Genomic DNA, 25,136 nt, shown 5'->3' with positions numbered 1-25,136 from the left:
GGAGTCCTAGTAAAAGGCTCTTCACTAACACTGCCATGGGTCAGCCTCTCCCCAAATCAGGTAGAGCATATGGTAAGCTGACCTACTGTCACTGAATGTCAACACAAGCTGCTCCCAATTCAGCTGGCTAATTAGATGGCCAAACCACTGTGAGTAGGGGTTGGGGAATTTATCTTGAAGTGATATTTGTACATTTGCACTTTACATAAGACTGAAGACATTTCACAACCCTGGTCCCTGATCAGGGATGTGTGGGAGTCTCCATACAACTGTGGTTTCAGTTTGTCTAAGCTTGTACTGATGACAATGGGGAAAAGTATTGATCCCCCCCGCTTTTCTCACCATATCAGCAACGACTCAGTCTAGACATAAACCTGAGATTTTTGCTTAACTGAAATTTGTACCATTGAAAATGGAACATTGGTAATACCTGGAATTTACTATTTGTACAGAAACCATTGTGTCCAATAATAATAATGGTCTTTCTAACCTAAATTCAATCTGTGACCCCAAAATGCAGCTGAGCTCTAAGATTCCTTTTAGATCTATAATTGTATGTTTTAAACTAGTTGTCTTTGTCAACATAGTGTTAGTCTTTTAAACCAGTGGTTTCCAACTGGGAGTGATTTTCCCTCCTGGGGACATTTGGCAATATCTGGAGACTTTGTTGTCACTACTGGTGGTGGGGTGCTACTGGCATCTAGTGGGTTGCTGTGGACTAAACATGTCTCCCCAAAATTCACATGTTCACATATGTCTTTCATATGTATTTGGAGGTGGGGCCTTTGCAAGGTAATGTGGTCATGAACCCCTATGAAAAGATTAGTGCCCTTATGGGAAGAGCTACCATGTGAGGCTACAATGAGAAGACAGACATGTCTAAGCTAGGAAAGGGGTCTTTACCAGGAACTCAACCATGCTAGCACCCTGGTTGGAATCTTCTAGCCTCCAGGACTGGGAAAAATAAATGCACGGTGTGTAAGCTACCCAATCTATGGTATCTGTTGTAGCACCCGAACTAGAAAGACTGGAGCACAGAGATGCTGCTAAACATCCTACACTGCACAGAACAGCTCCCCCCAACAAAGAATGATTTGTCCAAAAATGTAGCAGTGCTGAGGTTGAGAAACCCATGAGTGAGTACATGCCGTAGAGAACAATGTGGGTTTGGGAAGGGAACTTGTTATGAGCAAGAGCTAGCAGTTATTTTTCCTGGGAACATTTTGCTAGTTGCCTAGCTGCAATTTTGCAATGTTGATTATTACTTAAGAGGAAGCAAAGCATTCTCAGACTGAGTGGGAGACACAGATGTGAACCTTCTTAATTATGAGAAAGTTTCTCTGCCAGTGACACTCAGGAATACAAGTTGTGCACTCACACAAATAGAAGACATTCAAATTATCCATCCTCTCAGGTTTCCTTTTTTTTTTTCTGAAAGAAGCGCTCATAACCAATTCCTTTTGCCTTAGGCACAGCAACAGAATTCTCTGAATGGAACTCCTTACCATACCAGGAAAGAATGAATTCCCCTGGAAAGTCTTGCATACCTCTCTGCTGGAGGCTCAGGTCCCCACACATGAGGCCAGGGTGTTGTCTATAAGTGCTTGGTATTCAAAAGCAAAGGCCAGCAGCTGGGGTGCTACCTGCGAGCTAGTTAGAAATGCAGATCTCAGGCCCAGCCCGACCTTCTAAATCAGAACCTGCATTGGAACCAGATGGGGACAGGGGTGGGGTGGGGTGGGGGGTTTGCTCTGTACTTTAAAGATTAACAAGTACTTCTTGATGGTCTTCATTCTATGGTAATGAAGCCCTAATTTTTGAGACTCAATAAAATGGACTTAACTGATGAGCAACATAAACTGATGAACAAAAACAGACCCAGAGACAGGGTATCATCGATCAGACTGTCAAACCTCAGAGGGAAGGTAGGGGAGGGTGGGGGTAAGGGGGAGAGATCAACCAAAGGACTTGTATGCATGCATATAAGCCTAACCAGTGGTCATGGACAACAGGGGGGTGGGGGCATGCATGGGGAGGGGTTTGGGATGAGAATGGGGGGATGAGGACAAATATGTGATACCTTAATCAATAAAGAAATTAAAAAAAAATAGGCAGGCATTTGCTTGTGACTAGGTATGTTGTATGGGGCAGCCTGGTTCACCTTTTGGGCTTCCGTATTCTCATTTGTAAAAAGAGAGTAAAGACAAGAGGACCTCTATTTTCTTTTCTACTTTTGACACTGTGGGAAATATGATTTTTTCCCTCCAGTGTAAACATGGTTTTTAACTATCTGAGTTGTCTTGGTGAGGGTAAACTTCAGAAAAAGAAGGTCTCTGGCCAGTACATAGATACACAGACCCGGTTGATCATCACTGATTTCTTATGCAAAATATCCCACCTCTAACCTTGAATCTGAGCCTACAAAAGTCAGGGGTGTGCCTCTTGGTTGGCACCTGGGCCTACTCTTTGCAGTGGCAGTCCTTGCCCCCCGGTGGCCTGAACATCATGGGTTATCGATGCACTGTCAAGCACCAGCCTTGGCTGTGCAAGCAGGCTCTGCCCGGGGGTGCGAGGTGGGCTCCTGTGCAGTGCCTGCTTGTTCCTGGGCATCCCAATCGAGTCCTAAAGGAGAGGCTGTCCAGCTACTCTAGCCAGTACCCCTTGAAAACAGAAAGGTTGGGCAGAGGAAGATCACAAAGACGAGAAGTGTCTGCAATCCCACGTCTTCCAAGAGCTTCCTCTGGAGAGTGACTGGGGAGGTGGTGCTTTTGACTTTTTTGTTTGCACAGTTCAAGAGACTGCAAGATCATAAGTCACAGAATTACCACGCCTCTCTCTTCCCATGAAGTACAGTGTATAGGTGTGTTGGCGGGGAGGTGCTCAAAGTGACTTTTCCTCTGGAAAAGATGGAATCATTAAAGCAGAGAAGTTAAACTTATTCTTACTATAAATCAGGGCATAAAATAACAGCTTATTGTTGCATAGGTAGCCAGTGTAAACTGCTCTGTGATCCAGCAGTGAAGTAACATCACCTTTCTTCATTTCCCAAATCCAAATTAGAACCAGGCTCAGCTGCCAACCACCAGACCGGCAAAAAGGCCAGTATTACTCCCGTGCCTCATGCCATTCACGACCTCAGAGGGCTCCTGCCTTGTTTCTCCAGCAGGTGGTGAGGTGGGAGGCATGGGTGGCATCCAGACCGGTGGCTCCTGTAGAGCTGGACTGTTCTCACATTGGCTCTGCTCTCCCACGTGCTGGCTGGCCCTGCAGCCCCATGCATAGTCATCTCTCTGCTGGCCAGGGGGCTCTCCCAGATAGCTTAGTTCACTCCCCCGTCCCATTAGGAAGAGTGTGGACTCTAGAAATAGAAAAGAATAGCTCTTCCACCCCCACAAGGAGGAGGAAGTATCTTTCATTCCTTGCTAATGAGGCACAATGCAGCCTCCTCAAGCCCCTCCATGAATAAGGCACAGAGATGGGCACACACAGGAAAGACTAGCAAATGGAGGTTAAGCTCCCAGGGGTCAGTCTGCTCCACTTAGAATGTTAGGTTTAGAATACTCTCCACAACTGACCATCTGAATCAGCTGGAGAACTTAACACATACAGATCCACGTATCGGGGAGCTCATCTGTCTGTATCTTCTCAGATTTCCATGGTTGTTCCAGATGCTTGGCCTGGCTGGGGAATCACTGGAGAAGGAGAAAACCATGAATTTGGGAACCAAACAGCCTGGGATTGCTATTCAGCTCTGCCACTTACTATCCTTATGAACTCGGGCAATAACTCTATTTCTCTGGGACTGTTTCTTTTTTAAAATATGTACTATGTGTTGGGGTAAAAACTGTCTTCTATCATAATGATAAAAATTGTGTAGTGATTATTAATGCATGGTGCATTTTAAAACACTAGTCGGATGTGCATTGCTATCATTTTTTGGAGGGCAGTCTGGCAGTTGTCCTTCAGTATTTTCAATGTGCATATCCTTGGACACTGATATTCCAATACTAAGGACTTACCAAACAGAAATATTTCCAGAAGTGTACAGGATGTATGTATAAAGGTGATTATTTTTGCATTGTTTGTAAAATAGTAAAAAGCAAACACACATGTAAACAAACTAAATTTTCATCAATAGGGCATAGATTGGATAGTGTGTGGTATATGAATACAGTAAATCACTACCCAAATCCTAAAAAGGAAAAAGTGAATTATATGTACAACCATGCAGTTGGGGAATGGAGCGAATTCTCCACCTTTCCTTCTTTAGTGCTTCTGTCTGACTAGTCCTATCTAATACAAGGGTAATATGCAAATTAACCATCACTCCAACACACCAGATGGCTGCCCCCATGTGGACACAAGATGGCTGGGAGGGGAGGGCAGTTGTGGGTGATCAGGCCAGCAAGGGAGGGCAGTTTGGAGGGACCAGGCCTGAAAGGGAGGGCAGTTGGGGGCAACCAGGCCTGCAGGGGAGAACAGTTATGGGCAACCAGGCCGGCAGGGGAGCAGTTAGGCATCAATCAGGCTGGCAGGGGAGTGGTTAGGGGGTGATCAGGCTGGCAGGCAGAAGCGGTTAGGGGCAATCAGACAGGCAGGCAGGCAGGCTTGAGTTGTAAATTAGTAAAGGCAGCATGAGGCTTGTTTGCACATGCTTTTGCCTCTGGTTTTATAATTTCTGTGATAAAGTTGTCTCTCAGACCTTCAGGAGTGGGGAGGGCACCTATCATGGATATTTATTTCCTGCTTTTCAGAGGGACAGAAGGGTAACATAGAGTTCTTCCTGCTCTTGCTGCTTCTCAGGTAATTTTAGTTCAAAATAATCAATATGCCAGCCCCTGGCAGGTGGCTCAGTTGGTTGGAGCATTGTCACGTACACCAAAATAATCAATATGCCATTCTGGGATAACTGAGGGCAGCCTGCCCTGGGCCCTGACAATGTCAACAATATGTTGACTGAAAAAGCTTTACACACACACACACACACACACACACACACACACACGGAAATGATTGCATACGAATAGTATATGAAAGTATACATCAATACATCAGGCCGCTAAAAATGGTTACCACTGGAGCATGATTTGGGAGATGATATGATTACTGTTGTTTTATGCATTTCTTTATTCTGAATTTTTTGCAATAGCAGGTAACTACTTTTGTAAACATGCTCAATGTTTGGCTTTTTACATTGCGCATATATTACTTTGGTAAGCTAAGATGAATAATGAAGGCGAACACTTTTTAATTACATAATATTACCCATCCCACTACTGTTTTGTAATCAACATGTTATCAAGCCTTACTCATCGTGCATAATTTATTACATCAAAGGCCTCTCTTCTTGGTCTCTGTATGAATAATTGGCTCCATTCTAATTGACTCTCTCTGCCAGGTGATCTATTCTAGGTAGACCCCACAGAACAAAGAACTATTGACTAATTTCATGGGGGCAGTTGGTAAAGAGAAAGATATAGGAGTAGTTAAAACCTCTCAGAAAATCACCATTTAATGCCATTTCCTGGACCATCTCCAACACATGAAATTGTGTTCTTTTTGAAATGTTCCTTCTATTAGTGATTTTTCAACCAAAGGCACCCCCCCCACACACACACACACAATGCCAAGGGGCATTTGGCAATATCTGGAGACGTTTGGGATTGTCACACCTGGAGGTAGGGCTGTTACAGGCATTTGTTGGGTAGAGGCCAAGGATGCTGCTAATTACCCTACAAGGCACAGCACAGCCCTCCACACACGGGAGAATTTTCTGTCCCAAATTGTCAATAGTGCTATGAGTGAGAAGCCCTGGTCCACATCAAGACAAAAGAGGCACTCCTTTTAAGCTGGTTTGCCTCATAGTCAGCTTCTACAATTCAAAACTATATTCCGCCACCCAGCTTTATTGAGGTGTAATTTATAAATACAATTGTAAGATATTTAAGGTATACAATATTAGGAATTTATAAACGTATACATTGTTAAAGGATTCCCACCATCAAGTTAATTAACACACCTATCACCTCACATACCCCGCACCCCCTTTCCCCTCCTTTGATGAGAACATTTAATTTCTACTTTCTTAGCAAATTTCCATTACACAATACAGTGTCATCAGTATATTTCATATTAGATCCTTAGACTTCATTCACCGTATAGCTGAAAGTCTGTACCCCTTTACCATCCTCTATTCCCTCACCCCTGAGCCACTGCAACCACTTTTCTACTCTTATTTCCATGAGTTTAAACTTTTTTTAAAAATTGATTCAATATATAAGTGATACCATGCAGAATATTTCTCTGCTTGGCTTGTTTCACTTAGCATAGTGCCCTCCAGGGCCATCCATGTTGTTGCAAATAACAGGATTTCCTTCTTTTTTAAGGCTGAATAATAATTGCATTTTTATATACTACATTTTCTTGATCCACTCCTCCATTAATGAACTTAGGTTGTATACACTCCTTAGCTATTGTGATCAATGCTGCAAATGAACAAGAGAGTCCAGATAGCTCTTCAAGATAATGGTTTCATATCCTTTGGATATGTATCCAGAATTGGGGTTGCTGGATCACATATAGTGCCCAGATGCAGGCGTAATGAAAGGGATCCTCGGGCAGCAGCTGGGAATGTATGTAGTTAAATTGCTCTCGGGGAGAAACTTGTAGATGCATATTTTCCCCGTTTTCCCTGCACCAAGCCCAGGTGATCCTGATTGCTAGTCTTATTGGACTTGTGAATGGAAGGCCCACCAGCTTTCACAGCCAGACATACCAGGGACTCACCCCTTGGGTGGCAGCTTCAAAAGCTGGGGCACAGACATGTGTACAAGCTCCTTCCAGGGACATACTGGTGGCTTGGAGCAGACTTCAGGGAGCCAGTGGGAGAGGTGTCTGTCAGTTTCCCTGGCCTCCAGGGAGGATTGCAGCCAGCCCCCATATGTGCGCTAAATTAGAAGCCTGATCCATAGGCAGCAGCTTTCAAAGTAAGTAGACGGACCTTTTACTGGGAAAGACTAGGAGATGGGCAACTTTGCCTGTTCCCTCTGCACTGAGCCCTGGGGAATAGGCATACTTACCAGTACTTGGGGCCCCTTAACAGTTGCCCCTTTGTTTGCTGTTGTCTTATGAACAGACTTGTTGGCTTTAAGGACTAGATGTTTTGGGGAGCCTGTCCTGTCCCTCAGTTGGGAGTCTTAAAATTTGGGGTACTAAGTGTTGGGTCCAATAGTAATCCTGCTTTACTAGCTGAAGTTTAACCCACAGTTCAGCAGCTGAACTTCAAGGGAAATTGTACTACCTCATGCATGTATTTAAACTAATGATTCAATTATTGCTGTGGCCTACTGAACACCATCCTGAAATACTAAAAAATGTTTGGACTTGGAAGTCAGATGACTTGCATGCAAACTTTGCTGCCACCAGTTACTAGCTATGTGGTGTGGAACAATCTTCACGGGTTCTTCCTTTTCCATAAAAACTACCCGTATAATGTAGTAATCAGAATCAATTCCAGTCACGGATGTGAACTGCTGTGCAAACAAAGCAATGAACAAGTGTAAGCGGCCCTGTGTTCAGAAAAGAAAAGCTTTTCTGACAGTTTTGGGTCACACATTCTCTTTTAAATGGTCTTTTTGTAGAACCAACTAGGTGATAACATCATAGTATAGGTAAAAACTGTCTTTCTTATATATGCATTGATATGCATAGCTGTAGAAAGCATCCTCAAATAGCTTTGTTGTTTTAAAGTGCAGGAAAAATAACACTTAAATATGTATTAACTGACACTGCTTGTGTAATGTCTACCTTACTGTAGTAAAGCCCTTTTTCTTCTAGGAATCAGTTTTTCCTGAAAAATAAAATACTTTAGGGTCATTTGCAAAGACCAGACACATTTCTTAAGACCCTTCTTCAGAAGCACATGTGAGGCTGTAAGCAATATTATTTCCTGCCTTCTGAAATAACCTACACATCTGGAAAATGCAAAGTGTATTTCTTTGAAATGCCAAGATAAGACTGCAGCTCATCAGGCACACCGTCTTCTCATAAAGTAGAGGTTCTTTTGCAGGCCCAGGTGTAGCTGAGAATAAAGAGGAGGGATGGGGAATACCCCAGCCCTTCCTGGTCTTCCCTCACAGGATGGCCAGCAAGAGGTACAGAGAACAGCGTTTCTATTCTTTAGAAATGATTATAATGGAGAAATGTTTTCTTCCCAAAAGCCTCTCTTATCTTTTTAAAATCTAGAGCCACTGTATTAGTTTCCTATTGCTGCTGTAACAAGTTACCACAGACTTAGTGGCTCAAAACAAATTTATTATCTCACGGTATTATTGGAGGTCAGAAGTACTAAAATCGAGGTGTGTGTAGGGCTGTGTTCCTCCTGAAAGCTCTAGGGGAGACTTGGTTTCTGTGTCTTCCAGCAGAACAAGCATGTCAAACTCAAAGGCTAACACGGGCCAAATAAACCAGGCATGTGGACCTTGGGCCTCGAGTTTGACATGCTTGTTCTTGAGGCTGCCTGCATTCCTGGACCTGTGGCCCTCCATCTTCAAAGCCAGCAGCAGGGCATATTCAAATCAATCAAGTGGGGGTGGGTGTGTGCGTGCACATATGTGGTATGGTGTGGTGTGTATGTGTGTGTTGTATGTAGTGTGTGTGACTTCTACAAAGACAGCAGCAGGGCATATTCAAATCAATCAAGTGGGTGTGGGTGTGTACGTGCACGTATGTGGTATGGTGTGGTGTGTAGCATGTGTGTGTGGTGTGTAGTGTGTGTGACCTCTACTTCTACAAAGCCAGCAGCAAGGCATATTCAAATCAAGAGGTGTGTGTGTGGTGTCCTGTGTGGTGTGTAGTGTGTGTGTGTGTGTGTGTGGTGTGACCTCTACTTCTATTATCATATCCCCTTCCCTGACCCTCTTGCCTTTCCCCTACAAGGACTCTTATGATTCCATTGGGTCTGCTGACATAATCAAGGGTAACTTTCCAGAGTGAAATTAGGGTTCTCTTGCTAAGAACAATAATATTGGTGTGGGCAGGTCTCTGCCACACACAGGCAAAAGTCTGTGGTAAGGCTCATTATCTCACTTTTGTCATTTTTTCTAGCAAGACTGCTTATCAGAAAGTGTTTGGCCAGAGTGATGGGTTAGAGTGGCTGTTACCAATAAGGGAATTGGCAGCTCCAGAATACGAGCAGAACTATTGCTGAAATCCTGATTCTAAGGTCTAGGCCAGTGGTCAGCAAACTCATTCGTCAACAGAGCCAAATATCAACAGTACAACGATTGAAATTTCTTTTGAGAGCCAAATTTTTTAAACTTCTTCTAATGCCACTTCTTCAAAATAGACTTGCCCAGGCCGTGGTATTTTGTGGAAGAGCCACACTCAAGAGACCAAAGAGACGCATGTGGCTTGCGAGCCGCAGTTTGCCGACCACGGGTCTAGGCTAATGGATAATGTGTACTCATGGCCTGGAACTCAGCATGGAGTGAAGAGCTAGTTGAACAAAGAAGAAAGAATTGGGAAAGGAGAAAGAAGAGGCTGTGACTAGAAGAGGAAATTTCAAGTTGACGTAAGGCAGTTACCAATGCTCACAGTCTGAGGTGTGGCTGTCCTTAACTGGCATGGAAAATAGGTTATTATGGTTGATGTGTAGGCACTATGGAAACAAGGTAATTGAAAAGAATGATGTCAGAAGATCACAGTGGAAAGGACCATTGAATTGAGATGAAAAACCAAGATACTCATCAAATCAACAGTAAACAGAAGGAGAAGGATTGGTGTCAGTGCACAGGTTTACCTCCAATTGAAAAGGTTGTTTTAGCTATCAGGGAAATAGTAATGGCAGATTGTATGTGACAGTCAACAAACTATTTTTTTCAATTCATCTATTGATGGACATCTAAGTAGTTTCCATGTCTTGCTATTATTACTAGAAGTGTTGCAATGAACATAGGAGTGCATTTATCTTTTCAAATTAGTGTTTTTTTCCTTTGGATAAATACCCAGAGTGGAATTATGTAAATTCTATTTTTAATTTTTTTCGGAAATCTCCATGCCTTTTTCCAGAGTGGTTGCACTAATTTACAATCTCATCAATAGTGTACAAGGATTCCCTTTTCTCTACATCCTTGCCAAACCATATTTGTTGATTTATTGATGGCCATTTTGACAGGTGTGCGATATCTCTTTGTAATTTTAATTTGCATTTCCCTGATGATTAGTGATGTTGAGCAGCTTTTCATATGTTGGCCATCTGTCTTCTTGGGAGAAACATCTCTTCAGGTTCTCTGCCCATTTTTCAGTTGGATTTTTTGGTTTAGTTGTTTAAATTCTTTGTCTATTTTGGAAGTTAACCCCTTATTGACGACATCATTTGCAAATATCTTCTCCCATTTAGTAGGTTGTCTTTTCATTTTGTTGATGGTTTCCTTCTCTGTGCAAAAACTTAGTCCCATTTTTTATTTTGTTTCCTTTGCACAGAGATATAGCCAAAAAGATACTGCTAAGAGCAATATCAAAGAGTTTACTGCCTACATTTCCTTCTAGGAGTTTTATAATTTCAGGTCTAACATTTAAGTCTTTAATCCATTTTGTGCTTATTTTTGTATATGGTGTAAGAAAGTGGTCCAATTTCATTTTTTTGCATGTATCTGTGCAGTTTGCCAATACTTAGTGAAATAATTACTCCATTGTTTATCCTTGCCTCCTTTGTCATAGATTAATTGACCATAAAAGCAGGGATTTATCTCTGGGTTGTCTCTTTGATACCATTGATCCATACATCTATATTTATGCCAGAACAATACTGTTTTAATTATGATAGATCTGTAGTATAGTTTGTCATCAGGGAGCATAATATCTCCCACTTTGTTCTTCTTTCTCAAGATTGCTTTCACTATTTGGGGTCTTCTGTGGTTCCATATAAATTTTAGAATTAGTTATTCTAATTCTGAGAATGCCACTAGTATTTTAATAAGCATTGCATTGAACTGTATATTATTTTAGATAGTAAGGACATTTTGACAATATTAATATTTTCAATCCATGTGCAAAGTATATAAAATTATTTTAAACTATTTTAAAATAATTTTAGAATTACATAAAAGTTGTCAGGATATAGAGAACTTATTTCCTTCATCCAGGTTCTTGTAACTTAACATCTTACATAACCATGTTATAATGGTCAAAACTAGGAAATTAACATTGGTACAATAGTATTAATAAAACTGAACTTCATTCAGATTCCTGCAGATCCCCTAATGTCTTTTAGAGGATAAGTCCAGAATGCTGTGTTGTATTTAGTCATCATGTTCTTGGTCTCCTCTGATCTGTGACGTCTTGGTCTCTTTCTTGTTTTTCACCCTGTTGATACTTGAGACTCCTCTCAGGAATTTTGTGGAATGTCCCTCAATTTGGGTTTGTCTGACTTTTTCTCCTGATTAGACTGGGTTTGTGGTTTTGAGAATACACACAGAGCTTAAGTGTGCTTGTCATAGCATCATATTAGGGAGGCAAATTGTTCCAGTTTTGGTCATTGGGCACTAAGTGGTTTTACATGAATTACTTCTTGATGACTCCAACCATCCAATGAGGCAGGTATTACCATTATATTCCTTCTGTATAAAGGAAACTCAATCTCAAAAAGAATAAGAAACCTTTCCAATCATTCATATCCTATGTATGTTGAAGCCAACAGTCTGACTCCAGAGTCTATGTGCTTGGCTTTGCTATGCTCTCAAAGGAGAAGAATGCTCCATAAACATCGGAGATAAGGTTTCTTTTTATTTCATGTTTTTAAAGAGGTGAAAGATAGCAGTTGCAGAAGGGATGAGTTCCAAAAGGACAGTATGTGGAGGTAGAGAAAGAACCACAAATGGTCATAACCAAGACTGTTGCTAGGTGGGAGTGGTGGTGGGGGTGATGGGGAGAGTAACTAACAAAGAAGAGTGAAAGGTGCAAGGCAACTAATATGGAAATGAAAAGGGGAAAAATGTTCATTGAGGGTGCATTCTGGTTGCAGGGCCATTGAGAATCAGCCTATGGTAAGAAGGGAGTTAGTAAGCTTCAACAAAACCATACAAAGAAAGGTAGAAAACAAATCTAGATTTCAGGAGATCAAAAATTGTTTAGAGACAGGAGATAAAGAAGTAATTTAATAAGAAAAGGGATGTAGGAGGGACAATTTTTTTCCCCAGGGCTCTAGGGAAGGAGAGAAGGCTCTGTACTAGGGAAATGTGAATGCTAAATGCATGAGAACTGCAAAGGAAGGGTGGGAACCTTGAACCTTGCCTCCCCATCTATTGGAGGTGAGCCTAACAGACCAAGGATAGTGGTATTGTGGAGGTGAAGGTACAGACACACCTAGCATGTTACGGATCTTTATTTGATGGTCTTCATTAGTAAAACTGGAGGCAAGGGCACCTGCACACATTGGGAGAAAACTTAAGAGAGGTGTTACCTAGTCCTGGAGGCAGCTACCATCCCTGGGCCAGTGCTGGGCAGGCTGGTGAAAACAGGGCAAGCAGACATCATTCATGCTGACAGAAGGCATGTGAGGGAAAGCAGAGATCAGAAATACAACTATCTGGATTTTTACTTGACAAAAGACTCAGTATTGGTTTTTCTAAAATGTTCTAAATTAAATGATGCTAACTTGCTATTAGGTTGTTGAGAAAAATATCTAATTATTTTAAAGGATAAGCCTAAACCATAACAAAATATAATTATTGCTAGAATAAAATACTGTTTTTCTCAGAAATTTTTCTTAAGACAATCTTAATTACAGAATTCTTGGTGAGTGTTTAGCAGTTACAAATTTAACAGCAAAGGCATAGTGTTTCCTTTGTATGTTAGAGTGTAGGTTGTGGACAGTATACTCTAATCAAAGCACTAAATATAACTAACACGGATTAGGGTTAGAATCATCCAAGAATCATCCATTTCAGAAGCATTTTAAATCTGTAATGTTACTGGAAGTGTTTTTAATATATCCAGGGGCAGAACTTTATAAGAAACTTATTATTAATTACTGACAACATACCCTTCAACATTATAGATTGCCTTTAACATAGTTATAATACTATACTGTACTAACATCCTTTATATGAACCAGAAAGAATTTACATTGAACAGTATCAATATTTGGTGATTATTTTATTGCCATATATTATTACATACAATTTTATTTAATAGTAAGGATATTATAAATCATATTTTAAAAAATGTATGCATGGCATATGTAAAGCAGTAACATTAGAAGGAAAGAGAAAAGCCCTGAAAGCATTTACCTACAAGTTAGTAATACTGAAAAACACTACGTTTGTGCACAGGAACGACTGAAAGTTTCATAACATGTGAGAACACTGGTACAGGTTCAGGTACTGTGAGAACCACTTGTATAGGAAAAGTTCAAATCAGACGCATCCAGGTTCTTAGAAGTGCACGCCATCTAAAAAAAAACACCCTCAACATAGCAGAGTTTTCTCTTTGTTTTGGCACACTCAGCAATGTAGACAAAGGTGTATTTGGTTTAATGTAATTTTATTCTTAGATAAGCTTTAGTTATTTTACGGAGATATAAAATTTTAAAGTAATATTGTATATTTTTTATGTGTATAATTGCTTGTCATCATATTCACAATTTTAAAAGCCTGTCTTCCACTAACCAGTTCATCCAGTGACATGAAGGAAGACTAACAAAAATGCTATGTTTCAATGAAAAGTTTAAATGTAAAAATGGATTATTAATCTAGACCCTCTGGTCTAAATCTTCAGTGATACCTCATGCTGGAAACAAAATATGAAATGTTTTAGGCAAATTTGTTGTTTTCAATACTTACATTGATTCTAGATTCAAAATTTTGACTGAAAATGCATAGAACAGACATACATATTGTCTGAAGACACTTTTATGTACATTAACTTACAAAAAAAGAAAAATGTATGTTAATCCTACATCTCAGTTTAGGATTCCATCATGTTTTTTTATAATACATGCAAAATCTGTCTTACACCCTTGACATCACAGTTGAATAAAAGAATGTCAGATGGTGGCACTTCTTTTAAATCACCTGAGGACAGTAGTTAGGAGGGTGATTAATTTGCCTTACTGATAATAAAGGTCACTCTACCATAGAAACAATCTAATGTTTGAAATTAATAAAATTGCACGATTATCTTTTTTGTAATACCAACTTAAATGGGTTGCATTCACTATTTGATAAAATATGTAAAACTCATTTATATGAATATAAAATAAAATATTTTTACATTAAAAATTAAAAATATTTTACAAATAGTTTTGTTCATTGTAAAGCATACAATGCACCATTCATTTCATTCATAGCAATACTTTGCACCGAACATTGCTATATTCAATCTTAACACTCCACAAATATAAATTTCACTTCTTAGTACAGTGCAAACTAAGAAGTGAAATTTATAAAGTCAACATACTATTATGTTAAAATATTACAGATGTAAAACAGTTTGTAGAACATGTACACACACTGAAACGGGTGCTTTGCTGTCATTTACTCAGTGGCCCAGAAACCAAGCTCCTGCTCTTTCTTCACTGTAGGTTGAGAAACGCGGTCACTTGAGCAGATTTTCATGCCGCACCATTCAACTACCAGGGTGGAGACGTTAGCAGAGGTAAAGGGCTGTTTATCTTTCTTCCGAAAACACTGTTGACGTTTTAGTGCTGCTATTAATATTTACATAATAATTAAGAAATAACTTGAAAAGACATTTTACTTTAAAAAAATTTTTCAGTGTAAGGCACAGAGCAACATTTACAGTCTAGAAGCAACTAGTTTATTCATAATAAATAATTATCTTTTCAGTCATTATTTGTTCTTTACCTGAAGAAAGTGGGTAAATAGTGCAGTTAAAACATGCCTGGATTAATAAAAATTTAAATAATATTTGTGTAAAATGTTATTAACTTTAAAAAGAAAAAGCATTATTTTATATATAAAATATACATCCTACAGTGTTACAGGTAGAAAAAACTTTGAGGCACTTATATTAACAATGAAGAAGGAAAGCACCAAACCACTTATTTTAATATGAGAAATAGTTTACTTTGATAACTTTGGGTTCATAAGTTGAAAACTCAAAAGCATTTCCTTTTTATTCTGACAGAAATAATTCCAATAGAGAAAACTTTCTCATTTAAAAGAGTCTTAAAAGTTCCTGTGAATAAATTTTGCTCAACTTATGGTGCTCAGAATGTGAAATATAGATGGTATCTCACCAGCCTGTGGCATATACTTTCTATTTGAATGATTACAGTCTATGTAATTTTGATGTTTTTAATTCCTCTTTGAAAAACATTAAAATATGGTTTGGTAATAACAGTGGGAATAACATACATCAATGCCTCCATGTGAACTTGCTGATGTCCAACATTGACAGTTTAGTAACTGTAATCTTCCACCTTTTAAACCAAAAGCAAGGTAAAAATTGGGCTTGGAATTATAGGAATCTACTGGATGTCAAGTCAGGGAAAGGTCTGTTTTCTGATGGTTGGTGAAGAGACTGAAGATGTGTGGTGGTCTGAGTTATTTATAGTATTTAACTCAGCTGGATAGGTTTCATTTAAAACTCCATTCGGAAACTGAAAACAAAAACAGCAATTTATTAGAATGGATCTTTAAAGTTTATTAGAATGGATCTTTAAAGTATCTTAAATCATTAAATATTAAAATGTATTTTTAAAATCTTCACCCTATATGATGTTAAACTTCAAATTACTGTATTATTGCTAAATTTTAAGACATCCAATGAAAACATACTGAGCACATATATTAGCACATTTATAACCTTTTGGTTTCTCTAATAGATGATATAGATGAGTAATGTAACTGTGTCACTTCAGATTTGGTATTCCACATATCAGGAGAGCATTTGATCAAGGCATTGCCTTCAGTTTGGATAGAAACTAATAAATCAAAGAGTAGCAGTAATAATACGGGGTGAGGTGAAAGTAGGTATACGATATGTGAGTACATGAAACATAGTTTATTCTTGTATTATTTTCCATCTGAACAACTATAAACCTACTTTTGCCCCACACTGTATAATCTCTCTAATAAGTTTACTTTGACCAGATTTCATCTCGGTCAAATTCTGGGGACCAGGGAATTTATTACACTTGGGATTACTACATTGGAACTGTAGATGACCTAAGTATTTCCTACTACTCATACCATGGGTATGATATCCTAAACCAATTTCTTATTTGTACTATACTTTTAATTAATAACCTGATTCTGTAATTAGGACCACTATGATTACTGTCCTAATTTCAGAATCAAGTTATTAAAATGCTTTCTTGCCATCTTACAATGAAATTGGTCTGGTTTTTATAACTGCTACGGGGGGAGATGGACATAGAGATAGTTCTGTATTGTTTTATAGATACCAGAACCTTTAGAGTACATACTTAGAGTTATAGAAACTTTCAGATTAAAACCAAACCCTTAATTCCTTCAAATAAAATCTACCTTTAACACTAGGTTTCAGTAATCAAAATGTTACTTCAAAGATCCTTCAAAACATATATTAAATATATAGTAATACATTATATCTTCAATGATGGCAACTCTGTCAAGTCTTCAGATGGAAGGTATATTATTTGCCCAGAGAATGTTGGATCTTAAATAAATTACTCTAAATGTGTTATCTAGAGCAGTGTTGTTCAATGGAAATGTGAGCCACATTAAAAAAGTGAAATTTTAATATATTTTCCTTAACCTAATATAGCTGAAATTCATAATTTCAACATTTTTTTTTTCAAATTAAATCTCCAAAATTGGCAGATATTTTTAGTACACCTTGTCTGGGACTAGCCACACACATATAGAGTGGCTACCCTGCAGAGAGGGGGAGAGATATAGGTTTACAGAATTCTTATTATTCATTAAGTAGTAGTGAAGGGATCACTGTAGAGAACTCATGAGCTAATGCAAGCCCTGTTCAAAATGTAATATTACACAAGTAAGTTCTCTACCACTTAAGAGAATCTGAGTTAAGGTACCTACTTATGATTAACTTCACAGACTATAACTAAAGGATGTTAGGAACGAGACTAAGAGAAACCTTCACTGCCCTTTTCTATTACCTAACAATGAACTTAATTTTAGTCAGGATGTTCTTCAAAACTAAACTTTTAAATACATTTTTAAATGAACTATTTTATAATGGAAAAGCATAAATGTAAACATGCTGTGTTCCTGGGCGGCCAGAGAGAGCAGATATACTCAGGTTAACTTAGGTTAACTTTTTTTAAGTGATTTAGATTTAAAGTGTGTTTGCTGCTAGAAGGGTTTTGATGACACATTTAAACAGTAAAAATACAACATCAACCTCAAGCCCCATGATAGAAAGCCAGCTGTATTGCCCCTTTAAGAACATCAGAAAAAAACATTTCCCCTGATGGGATAAAAGGAGGCGGTGGCACATAGACAGAGGGATTGCTAGAGAATACGAAGGAGCCTAGGATTAAATTCCAGCGACCTTCGGAGGCAAAGGCATGCAAAGAAATACCTATTAACCCATTTTCAACTATATGTCAAAATACCGAGAAAATTATTTTTAAAAATCAAGAAAGATAAATCAAAATCTCTAAACAATATACTTGTAACTACTTTTACTGGGTAACTTAAGGGCATATTCAGCCCTTGATTGCTTTCTCCTTTACAATTCAGCTAAATAGGATATACTAGTACTTGCGTTTGTAACATACTGGCTTATAAAAAAAAAAGTAGTCACAGACATAATTAGAAATGTTCTGATATAAATGCTGTAGATAATAGATTAAATCAGTCCTGGCATAAACTAAATAAACCCTTTTAGTGATTCTTCTTACATGATAAATACATCGTTTGAGAACATCCTTACCTTGCCTGTGGGCCTGCATGGTTGGATTGTACTGCAGCTGAGCCACATTGCTCTGCTGAGTTTCCAGCCGATATGGGTACATGGACACAGCCCCCGCATAACATGTCTGTGGAGTTACTAGGGTGGACTGTAGATTTAGTTCATGCTTTTGGTTTTCAGGAACTTGTAAACATGTGACAAAATCTAAGCTAGAAGTAGTAGTAGGATATGGGGATGGTTCAAAATTCCCTAGGGGAAAGTCTAACTGTGTCTGCTGGGACTGTTGTGCTAACACAGATGAATTACACGGAATAAAGTTCTCTGTATAAGGCATAGTATCAATCTCAGATTTGTAGGGAAACTCTTGATTTGTCCCAGGTAAGTCTGAAAAGACATTATACTGTTGTAGGTCTTGCTGAGGACAATTAAAAGGCACAGATTGGTTAGAGCTCCAATTTGCAAACATGCTATTGACTTGCATATGCTTCATTTTCTGGCACAGTTGCTGCTGCTCCATGGCCACCTGCGTTTGCTGCTGCTGCTCCAACTGCAGGTGCTCCTGGACCATACAGCTTGAGTTCAGCGCCCTGGATGGCTGCTGCTGGTAACCTGGACACGCGAAGGTAGACTTATTTAAAGAATCTTGGACGAACGTCAGGATTTCGTCTGTTATGTCAATGTCTCTGAAGTCATTCTCACCAGAAAAGTCAGTTCTGAAAAATTCCTCATTCTGCTGCATGTGTTTAACGTCTTCAAAATCAACACCTAGGTGTTGCATAATGCTGTACAAGTCACTGTTTTTATTGTCTGGGAAGAGCCCTCCATGAGCTTCAGAAAGTGTCGGGTTCATTTCCTGAGACTGACCAATTTGCTCATGTTTCAGGATATCATTTCCCACTGGTGAAATACTGTCCTGCCAATTACTGCATGTGTCCACAGATTCGTTTAAAAAATTTCTTTCGAAAGGAGCACTACTTGAAGCAGGACAGAGATAAATAGACTCATCTTGTTGCATAATGGCACTGAAGAGAGAACTGGGATGGGGGGAATCCTTACTGAGAGTTGACTGGGTAGCAGAATCTTTTCCACTAACACCATTTTTAGTCCTTATTGGTAAGGGATCCATCATGGGAGGAAAGGGGTTGGTTATCTCGTACAACACAGCTTCTCCAGTGGCAAACATAAAAGGCAACTTCATAGTTCGTTTTTTTAGATGCTCTGTTCCTTCTTCTTCTCTAAAATTACAAAAACAGCAAAGAAAATACAGTGTATGTTAAAAGTGCTTTTCCCTACTTTCAATTACATTTTCCTAGTGCCATAACATTTTTTGGAAAAATTTAAATGATTTAGAATTTGTCCCAAAAAACAGTGTAGTCGTTAGAACAAAGATCCCAACCATAAACACAAACTGCAAGAATTTGGGAATATGAGTGGGGGAAACATCTCTAAAGCCAGAAGCTATAAAGGAAAAGATTAGCATAATTCACAATATAAAAATTGTGTTCACATCATTTAAAACATCAAATATCGAGGAATAGTATTAATAAGATATACAAGATTCAACCCATTATTGAGATAAAGACATAGGTAAATATTACACAACCATGTACCCTTATGTATATGTACATACATCCACCGTGTTCATGAGTTGGAATATTAAGTATTATAAAAATGTTAATTATCTCAAAATGAGCTATAATTTCACTGTAATCCCTTTAGATTTTCTGGTGGGAACTGACAATTGATTTCTAAAATGTACTATGAAAATATAAAGTGATCAAGAAGAGCCAAGGCAATGTTGAAGGAGAACAAAAAATCCTACACAATCAAAATGGAAGGCATACCCAAATAAGTAAACAACCACAAACACATCATCTGATCAAAACGCAGTGCAGCAAAGATGGCATTTTCAATAAATGTTACTGGTCAACTGGACATATATATCCAACTTTTAAATAGTAGACAAGCTTTCATTTTAATCCAAAAATGCACCTTAATCCGTTGATATACTCACCAGAGATGATTTGGGAGGTTTATGATTCCCCCTGCAAAAATTATCTACTACAACCTAAAATATAAACATAAAACTTTTGGCACTGTAAATTATGGCTAGAGGCATTGCTTCATAAATATTGTGGGGCTTTAATAGATATAAAAAGGAAAAGAAAACTGATCTTGATTTCTTATCTAAAGCCACCTACAAAAATCACTTCTCTAGAGAAAATTTACAATGCACATACTTGACAAAATACTTATTTCCAGAATATGTAAGAAACTTAAAAATCAATGCTTGCTTAGAAAACCTATGTTAAGCAAAGCAATGATATATTTACTTTACAGATGGCACTAAATTTTCATCTTTCCTGCATATACGCAGGATAAAACCCTGAAGTTTTCTTTATTCTCCTCTCATAGATGCACATATTTAGTTGTTCAGTAAAATTTGTCAATTCTGTCTTAATGTTCTTCACCCATGCCTTCTCCTTTTAAACATACTAGTATTATTCTAACTTTTTAATTTTTATTTGCAGAGTAAATTCTCTTAGAATTTAAGTTTTTAAGCAGGAGTGTTTAAAGTGTTATTAAAATAAAAAACAATAACAGCAAGCATTCTAAGTCTTTGTGCTTACGTTAGAGGTCTCTGAGTTGCAATGATGTAATCTGGTCTTCCATTTTTATAAACCAAGCGGGCATTAGACTGGACCCAGGCCCATCGATTGTCTTTGGTAAGAAGCCTGAACACTATCATGCCACTCTCTCCGGTCTTAATCACTAAAATAAAAATTAAAAAAATTATCAAACCCAAATTTGACATATTTATCACCAAAGATCAACTACTATATATTCCTGTGGCAGCTGTAGAGCAGTTAATCATAAAGGTATGATATTGAGTAGACAATTATTCAGTTTCCTGAAACATGCACTAGGGTATATGCCCTTTTTATGGACACGTTAACAAGGAACTACAACTTACTCCGCATATGGTACTCAGCACAGTAGAGCATATCAGCAGCATGAAGAAACTGATACCCTGATCCTCTCATGCACAGCTCTGCTTCAGTGTAGCCCAAAACAAGTTTTCCTCTGTGAAAGAGATAAGTGAAGTTGAAATTACGTTGTACTTCATTCATATTAAATGGTGTCAGCTTTATGCTATTTGCTGCAATAGGTTTTACTTGACACTCAGAATTTTACATTAGCAGCTAGAAATCTATGTAACTGCTCTCTTTTGCTTATGGCTACAAATTTCAGTTTTAGACCATTTTCTTCTCCTGAATAAAGACCATAACAGTTAGTTCAAGATAAAACTAATAGAGCAGATTATGTAGGAAAACAAAACATTTAGTAAAAATCTAGAATGCTTGTACTCCATTTTTGAGGGGCAGGGTTTTTCAAACATCTCTGTATTTCCATATGTGAAAGGAGAAAAGCAATGACATGGAGTATGATATTAAGCATTCATATATCAAAACATAGTTCTCTGGAAGTTACTAAACTTCCAGGGCTAAAATTCAAATAAAGTTTGTATAATTTAAAATGTAAAACCAACTAAACAAACAATCTTACTACTTAAGCACATCATCGTTATGACATAGAAATTGGGGCAAGTGGTATAAAAAATTATGAAAGAATAAAATGATTTGATAAACCTGAAATTATTTTAAAGATGATACTGGAAGAGTATGAAATAACAGCTACTATAATAATGTACAATATTATAATCTACACTATATGTTTTACGTTCTACGAGAGACTTGCTGTATTGTACAATATATACATCTAATAAAAACAAAACTGGAAACGTTTTACTTACTTGGCATCACAACCAATAGGTGTAAAGTCTAGTTTGTGTTTTGTTCTAAAGATGAAGTTTTTGGTTCGGATTTCAAGTATGGAGGGCGGCTGAAGTGGAGTGGCTATGGCAAACAAGGCTAGCTGAGGGGGAAGCACCGACCCATCTTTCCCTTTCTTGTTCTGGCCGTGCAGGTACTTTAACCTCCCCTGGAAATTCATTGCCTTAAAAACACAAAGGATAGCTCATTAAAATTAACAGTTTAAAATCATTCCTTTTAAAAAGGCTCAGTCCTGGCCACATCTAAGGTTCTTGAAACTGACAACTGCTACTTTCTTTCATTCCTTTCTCCACAAGAAAACAATCCCAAAGTAGTATGAGGACTATTCTGAAGGGACAGAGAGGTGAAACACTCCTGGCTTTTTAATGGTCACAATAAGAATACCTGCATCATTTTCTAAGTGTGCAAGTGCCCCATCACTGACACCTAGCACAGCTGCTTGCACACCATGCACTCAATATATACTACTTGACTGAATAAATGGTGATCAAGTACATACTAATTTTCAAACACACATGAACTATATTCCACAGATCAAATACAGTTTTATTAAAACATTAAAATGGCCAAAACCGGTTTGGCTCAGTGGATAGAGCATCAGCCTGCGGACTGAAGGGTCCCAGGTTCGATTCCGGTCAAGGGCATGTAACTTGGTTGCGGGCACATCCCCAGTGGGAGGTGTGCAGGAGGCAGCTGATCGATGTTTCTCTCTCATCGATGTTTCTGACTATCTATCCCTCTTCCTTCCTCTCTGTAAAAAATCAATAAAATATATATAAAAAAAACAAAACAAAAAAACATTAAAATGACTCATGAAATCACAAAGAATGCAGAGCTCTATCAGAGTAAAGATAGAGAATAATTGTAGAAGACAGAGGAAACAAATGCAATGTAAGCAGGAGCATGATCTATTTAGTTTAAAACAGTAATAACCAGGCCAAGGAATAATTCTAATATCAGTATGATAACAGCACAAGAAAGGAAAGACCCAATTACACTCATACTCCAACTCAGAAAATACATACTAATTGATCATCAGTACTACGAAAACTATCCCAAAGCAAAACTCTGGGTCAGCAACATTATGACATAAACACAAACAAAAATCATTGTTTACTAATGTTTAAGATTTGATTGTCTGTTTCAAATTCCTGATAATTCACAAAAGTAATATGCAACATACCTTGTGGTCTCTTTCTCATGTGCTGGTGGGGTGTGCTATATTTTCTGGGGAGCCGGGGGTACACTTGGGGATAGCTATGCTGCCCTTTGTTTTCTAAATAAAAAACAGGTCAAGTTTTGACACCGATTTGCATGCCTCTTTCATGTGTCATAGGCAGCCTAGGAAGCCAAGTATTGCAATTTGATGAAGAGCTCCAAGATGAATGGAACTAGACCTTCTAACAAAGGGTTCAATGATCATCTCCACTGAGGATCACAGCGTAATATGTACCTTTGGTAAAGGCTCTGAAAAGTCCTGCAGTAAGAAAACTCATCTAAAATTTGAGAACTGTCTCCCAAACTCAGTTGGGCACTTTCTCTTTTGGAGTGTGCTATATTAAGGGTGCAGACCATCTGCAGTCTCAGTATCCTGCCTAAACTGCTCTGTGGTTATCCTCCCCAGGTATTCAGACCATGCAACAGCATCTCGTACCACATGATGGTTCTGCAATCATGAACATACAACCATTTCTCTACGTGGCAGTTTTTCTAGCCATGTGGAAAAGGCCAGTATAATTTAACTGTCTCGCAGGCATTACATCCAAAGAGAGTAAGCATTCTTCTACTAAAGAAGAGCTACATAGTTCTTCTTCATATACCTAAAAAGTCCTAAAAGTAGGCAAAGCTTCTAGGTTATTTCCCTCAATCTGTGTGGTTTTGGAGTTACAGAAAAGATTCAAAAATCACTAATATTTTAAAAGTTATTTTCCTTAAATATTTAGTGAAATAGATTTTTAAAGCCAAACTCAAATATAACCAAAGAATATTGGTTTCATTTCAACTATTTTATTTCTATAAATAGTAAATGACAGGGTCGTAAAATTTTGCACCTTACCAGAAAACCAGACGAATTATCCAGCAGACACCGCAGTCGGCATATGAAGCACCTCTCCATAAACGAAGAGTTTTCTGGAGGAAGCTGGTCTGGGTCATAGTAGACTTCTGGCTGGGGGAGGCCATTCACTTCTGGAGAAATAACAGCAATACTAATTTATTTTCCACTTTGCTGTAAAATTAAGTGTTTAGATAGTTGGAATCTGTTAATTTCTAAATTGGAGTCTGTACAAAAAGATAATCATTTTTAGAAAAGGAGCTAATGAAAAGAAACTAAAATTTACTCATTTTTTAAAAAATTTCTATTGACCAATAACTGCTAACAGTTTCCCCATTTTCTAATGCCATTTTATTTTCTTTCTAACACTTCCACAAAATTCTGGAAACATTGTTTACATTGAGAAAAGGGTTTTTTTTATACTTGGATATGCTAGTTTGCTTTTTAAAATTGTGTGCCTTTTGAAACAGAACATTTTACACACACTCCTTCCCATTTTTCACAACAGTATGAGTAATTTTATAAAATGCATTACTGAGTATGGCAACACTTTCCCACTTGATAGTCATCAATGGCTCTCATATTCCTTAGACATATTCATTTTTTTATTAATAGCAAATAAAATCATTATATAAATAAGAAACAAAATAAATAATCATTTACTCCTTAGCTCACCAGCCTCTGTGTGAACTACAGGTACAGACACATGGCTTTCCACTACTTTCCTACCCTCACCAAGGAGTTCTTTGCCCCTGTAGGTTCTCTGTCTCTTTTCATAAAATTATATCAAAAACACCAAAACTACCTTTTTAAAATTTTATTTATTTTAGAGAGAGAGGGAGAGGGAGGAACATGGATTGGTTGTTCCACTTATTTATGAATTCCTTGGTTTCTTGTATGTGTCCTGACTGGGGATCGAACCTGCAACCCTGGTGTATTGGGATGACACTGTAATCATTGAGATACCCTGTCAGGGTCCAAAGCTATCCTATCTAATAAAAGAGTAATATGCAAATTGACCGTACCTCCTCTACACCCACAAGCCACCCCCACCAGCCAATCAGGAGTGAGTATACAAATTAACCCAACCAAGATGGCTGCAGCCACAGAGAGAGCAGGAGGCTTGGGTTTCCCTAGCAATGGAGGAAGCCAAGCTTTCCGCCTGCCCTGGCCTGCCCAGGCCTCCGCTAATGGCTACAAAGTTTCAATTATAGAAGATAAATAAACCCCAACAAAAATGGCAGCAGCCAGGGAGCTGGAGAGAGCAGGAGGCTTGAGTTGCCCCTGGCGATAGAGGAAGCCAAGCTTCTGCAGCCCTGGCCTGCCTTGGCCTCTGCTCAAGG

The 25,136-nt window shown here is 38.4% G+C and overlaps 1 protein-coding gene and 1 long non-coding RNA gene across 3 annotated transcripts in view; one reads left to right on the top strand and one right to left on the bottom strand.

Annotated features, from left to right (window-relative positions):
* LOC308247607 overlaps positions 1-21,714 on the top strand; it is a 134,921-nt gene extending 113,207 nt beyond the window's left edge. Inside the window, exons 3-4 of one of the 2 annotated variants that reach the window (XR_013960533.1) lie at positions 14,582-14,655; positions 18,389-21,714. This is a non-coding gene — a long non-coding RNA (uncharacterized lncRNA). The remainder of the gene's footprint in view (positions 1-14,581; positions 14,656-18,388) is intronic. The other variant, XR_013960532.1, reaches the window with a different exon arrangement.
* AHR (aryl hydrocarbon receptor) overlaps positions 15,069-25,136 on the bottom strand; it is a 43,245-nt gene continuing 33,177 nt past the window's right edge. Inside the window, exons 6-11 of the mRNA XM_080666964.1 lie at positions 23,797-23,927; positions 21,701-21,903; positions 20,861-20,970; positions 20,517-20,658; positions 17,908-19,121; positions 15,069-15,622 (exon numbers count right to left, since the gene is read on the bottom strand). Of these exons, the coding sequence (XP_080523090.1) occupies positions 15,600-15,622; positions 17,908-19,121; positions 20,517-20,658; positions 20,861-20,970; positions 21,701-21,903; positions 23,797-23,927 (1,823 nt within the window). The 3' untranslated portion in view covers positions 15,069-15,599. The remainder of the gene's footprint in view (positions 15,623-17,907; positions 19,122-20,516; positions 20,659-20,860; positions 20,971-21,700; positions 21,904-23,796; positions 23,928-25,136) is intronic.

Source organism: Plecotus auritus (genome assembly GCF_963455305.1).
Source record: "Plecotus auritus genome assembly, chromosome: 4".
In the NCBI taxonomy this organism is placed as follows: domain Eukaryota; kingdom Metazoa; phylum Chordata; class Mammalia; order Chiroptera; family Vespertilionidae; genus Plecotus; species Plecotus auritus.
Note: the sequence above shows the minus strand (reverse complement) of the source record. Positions and strands in the feature narration are given on the sequence as shown.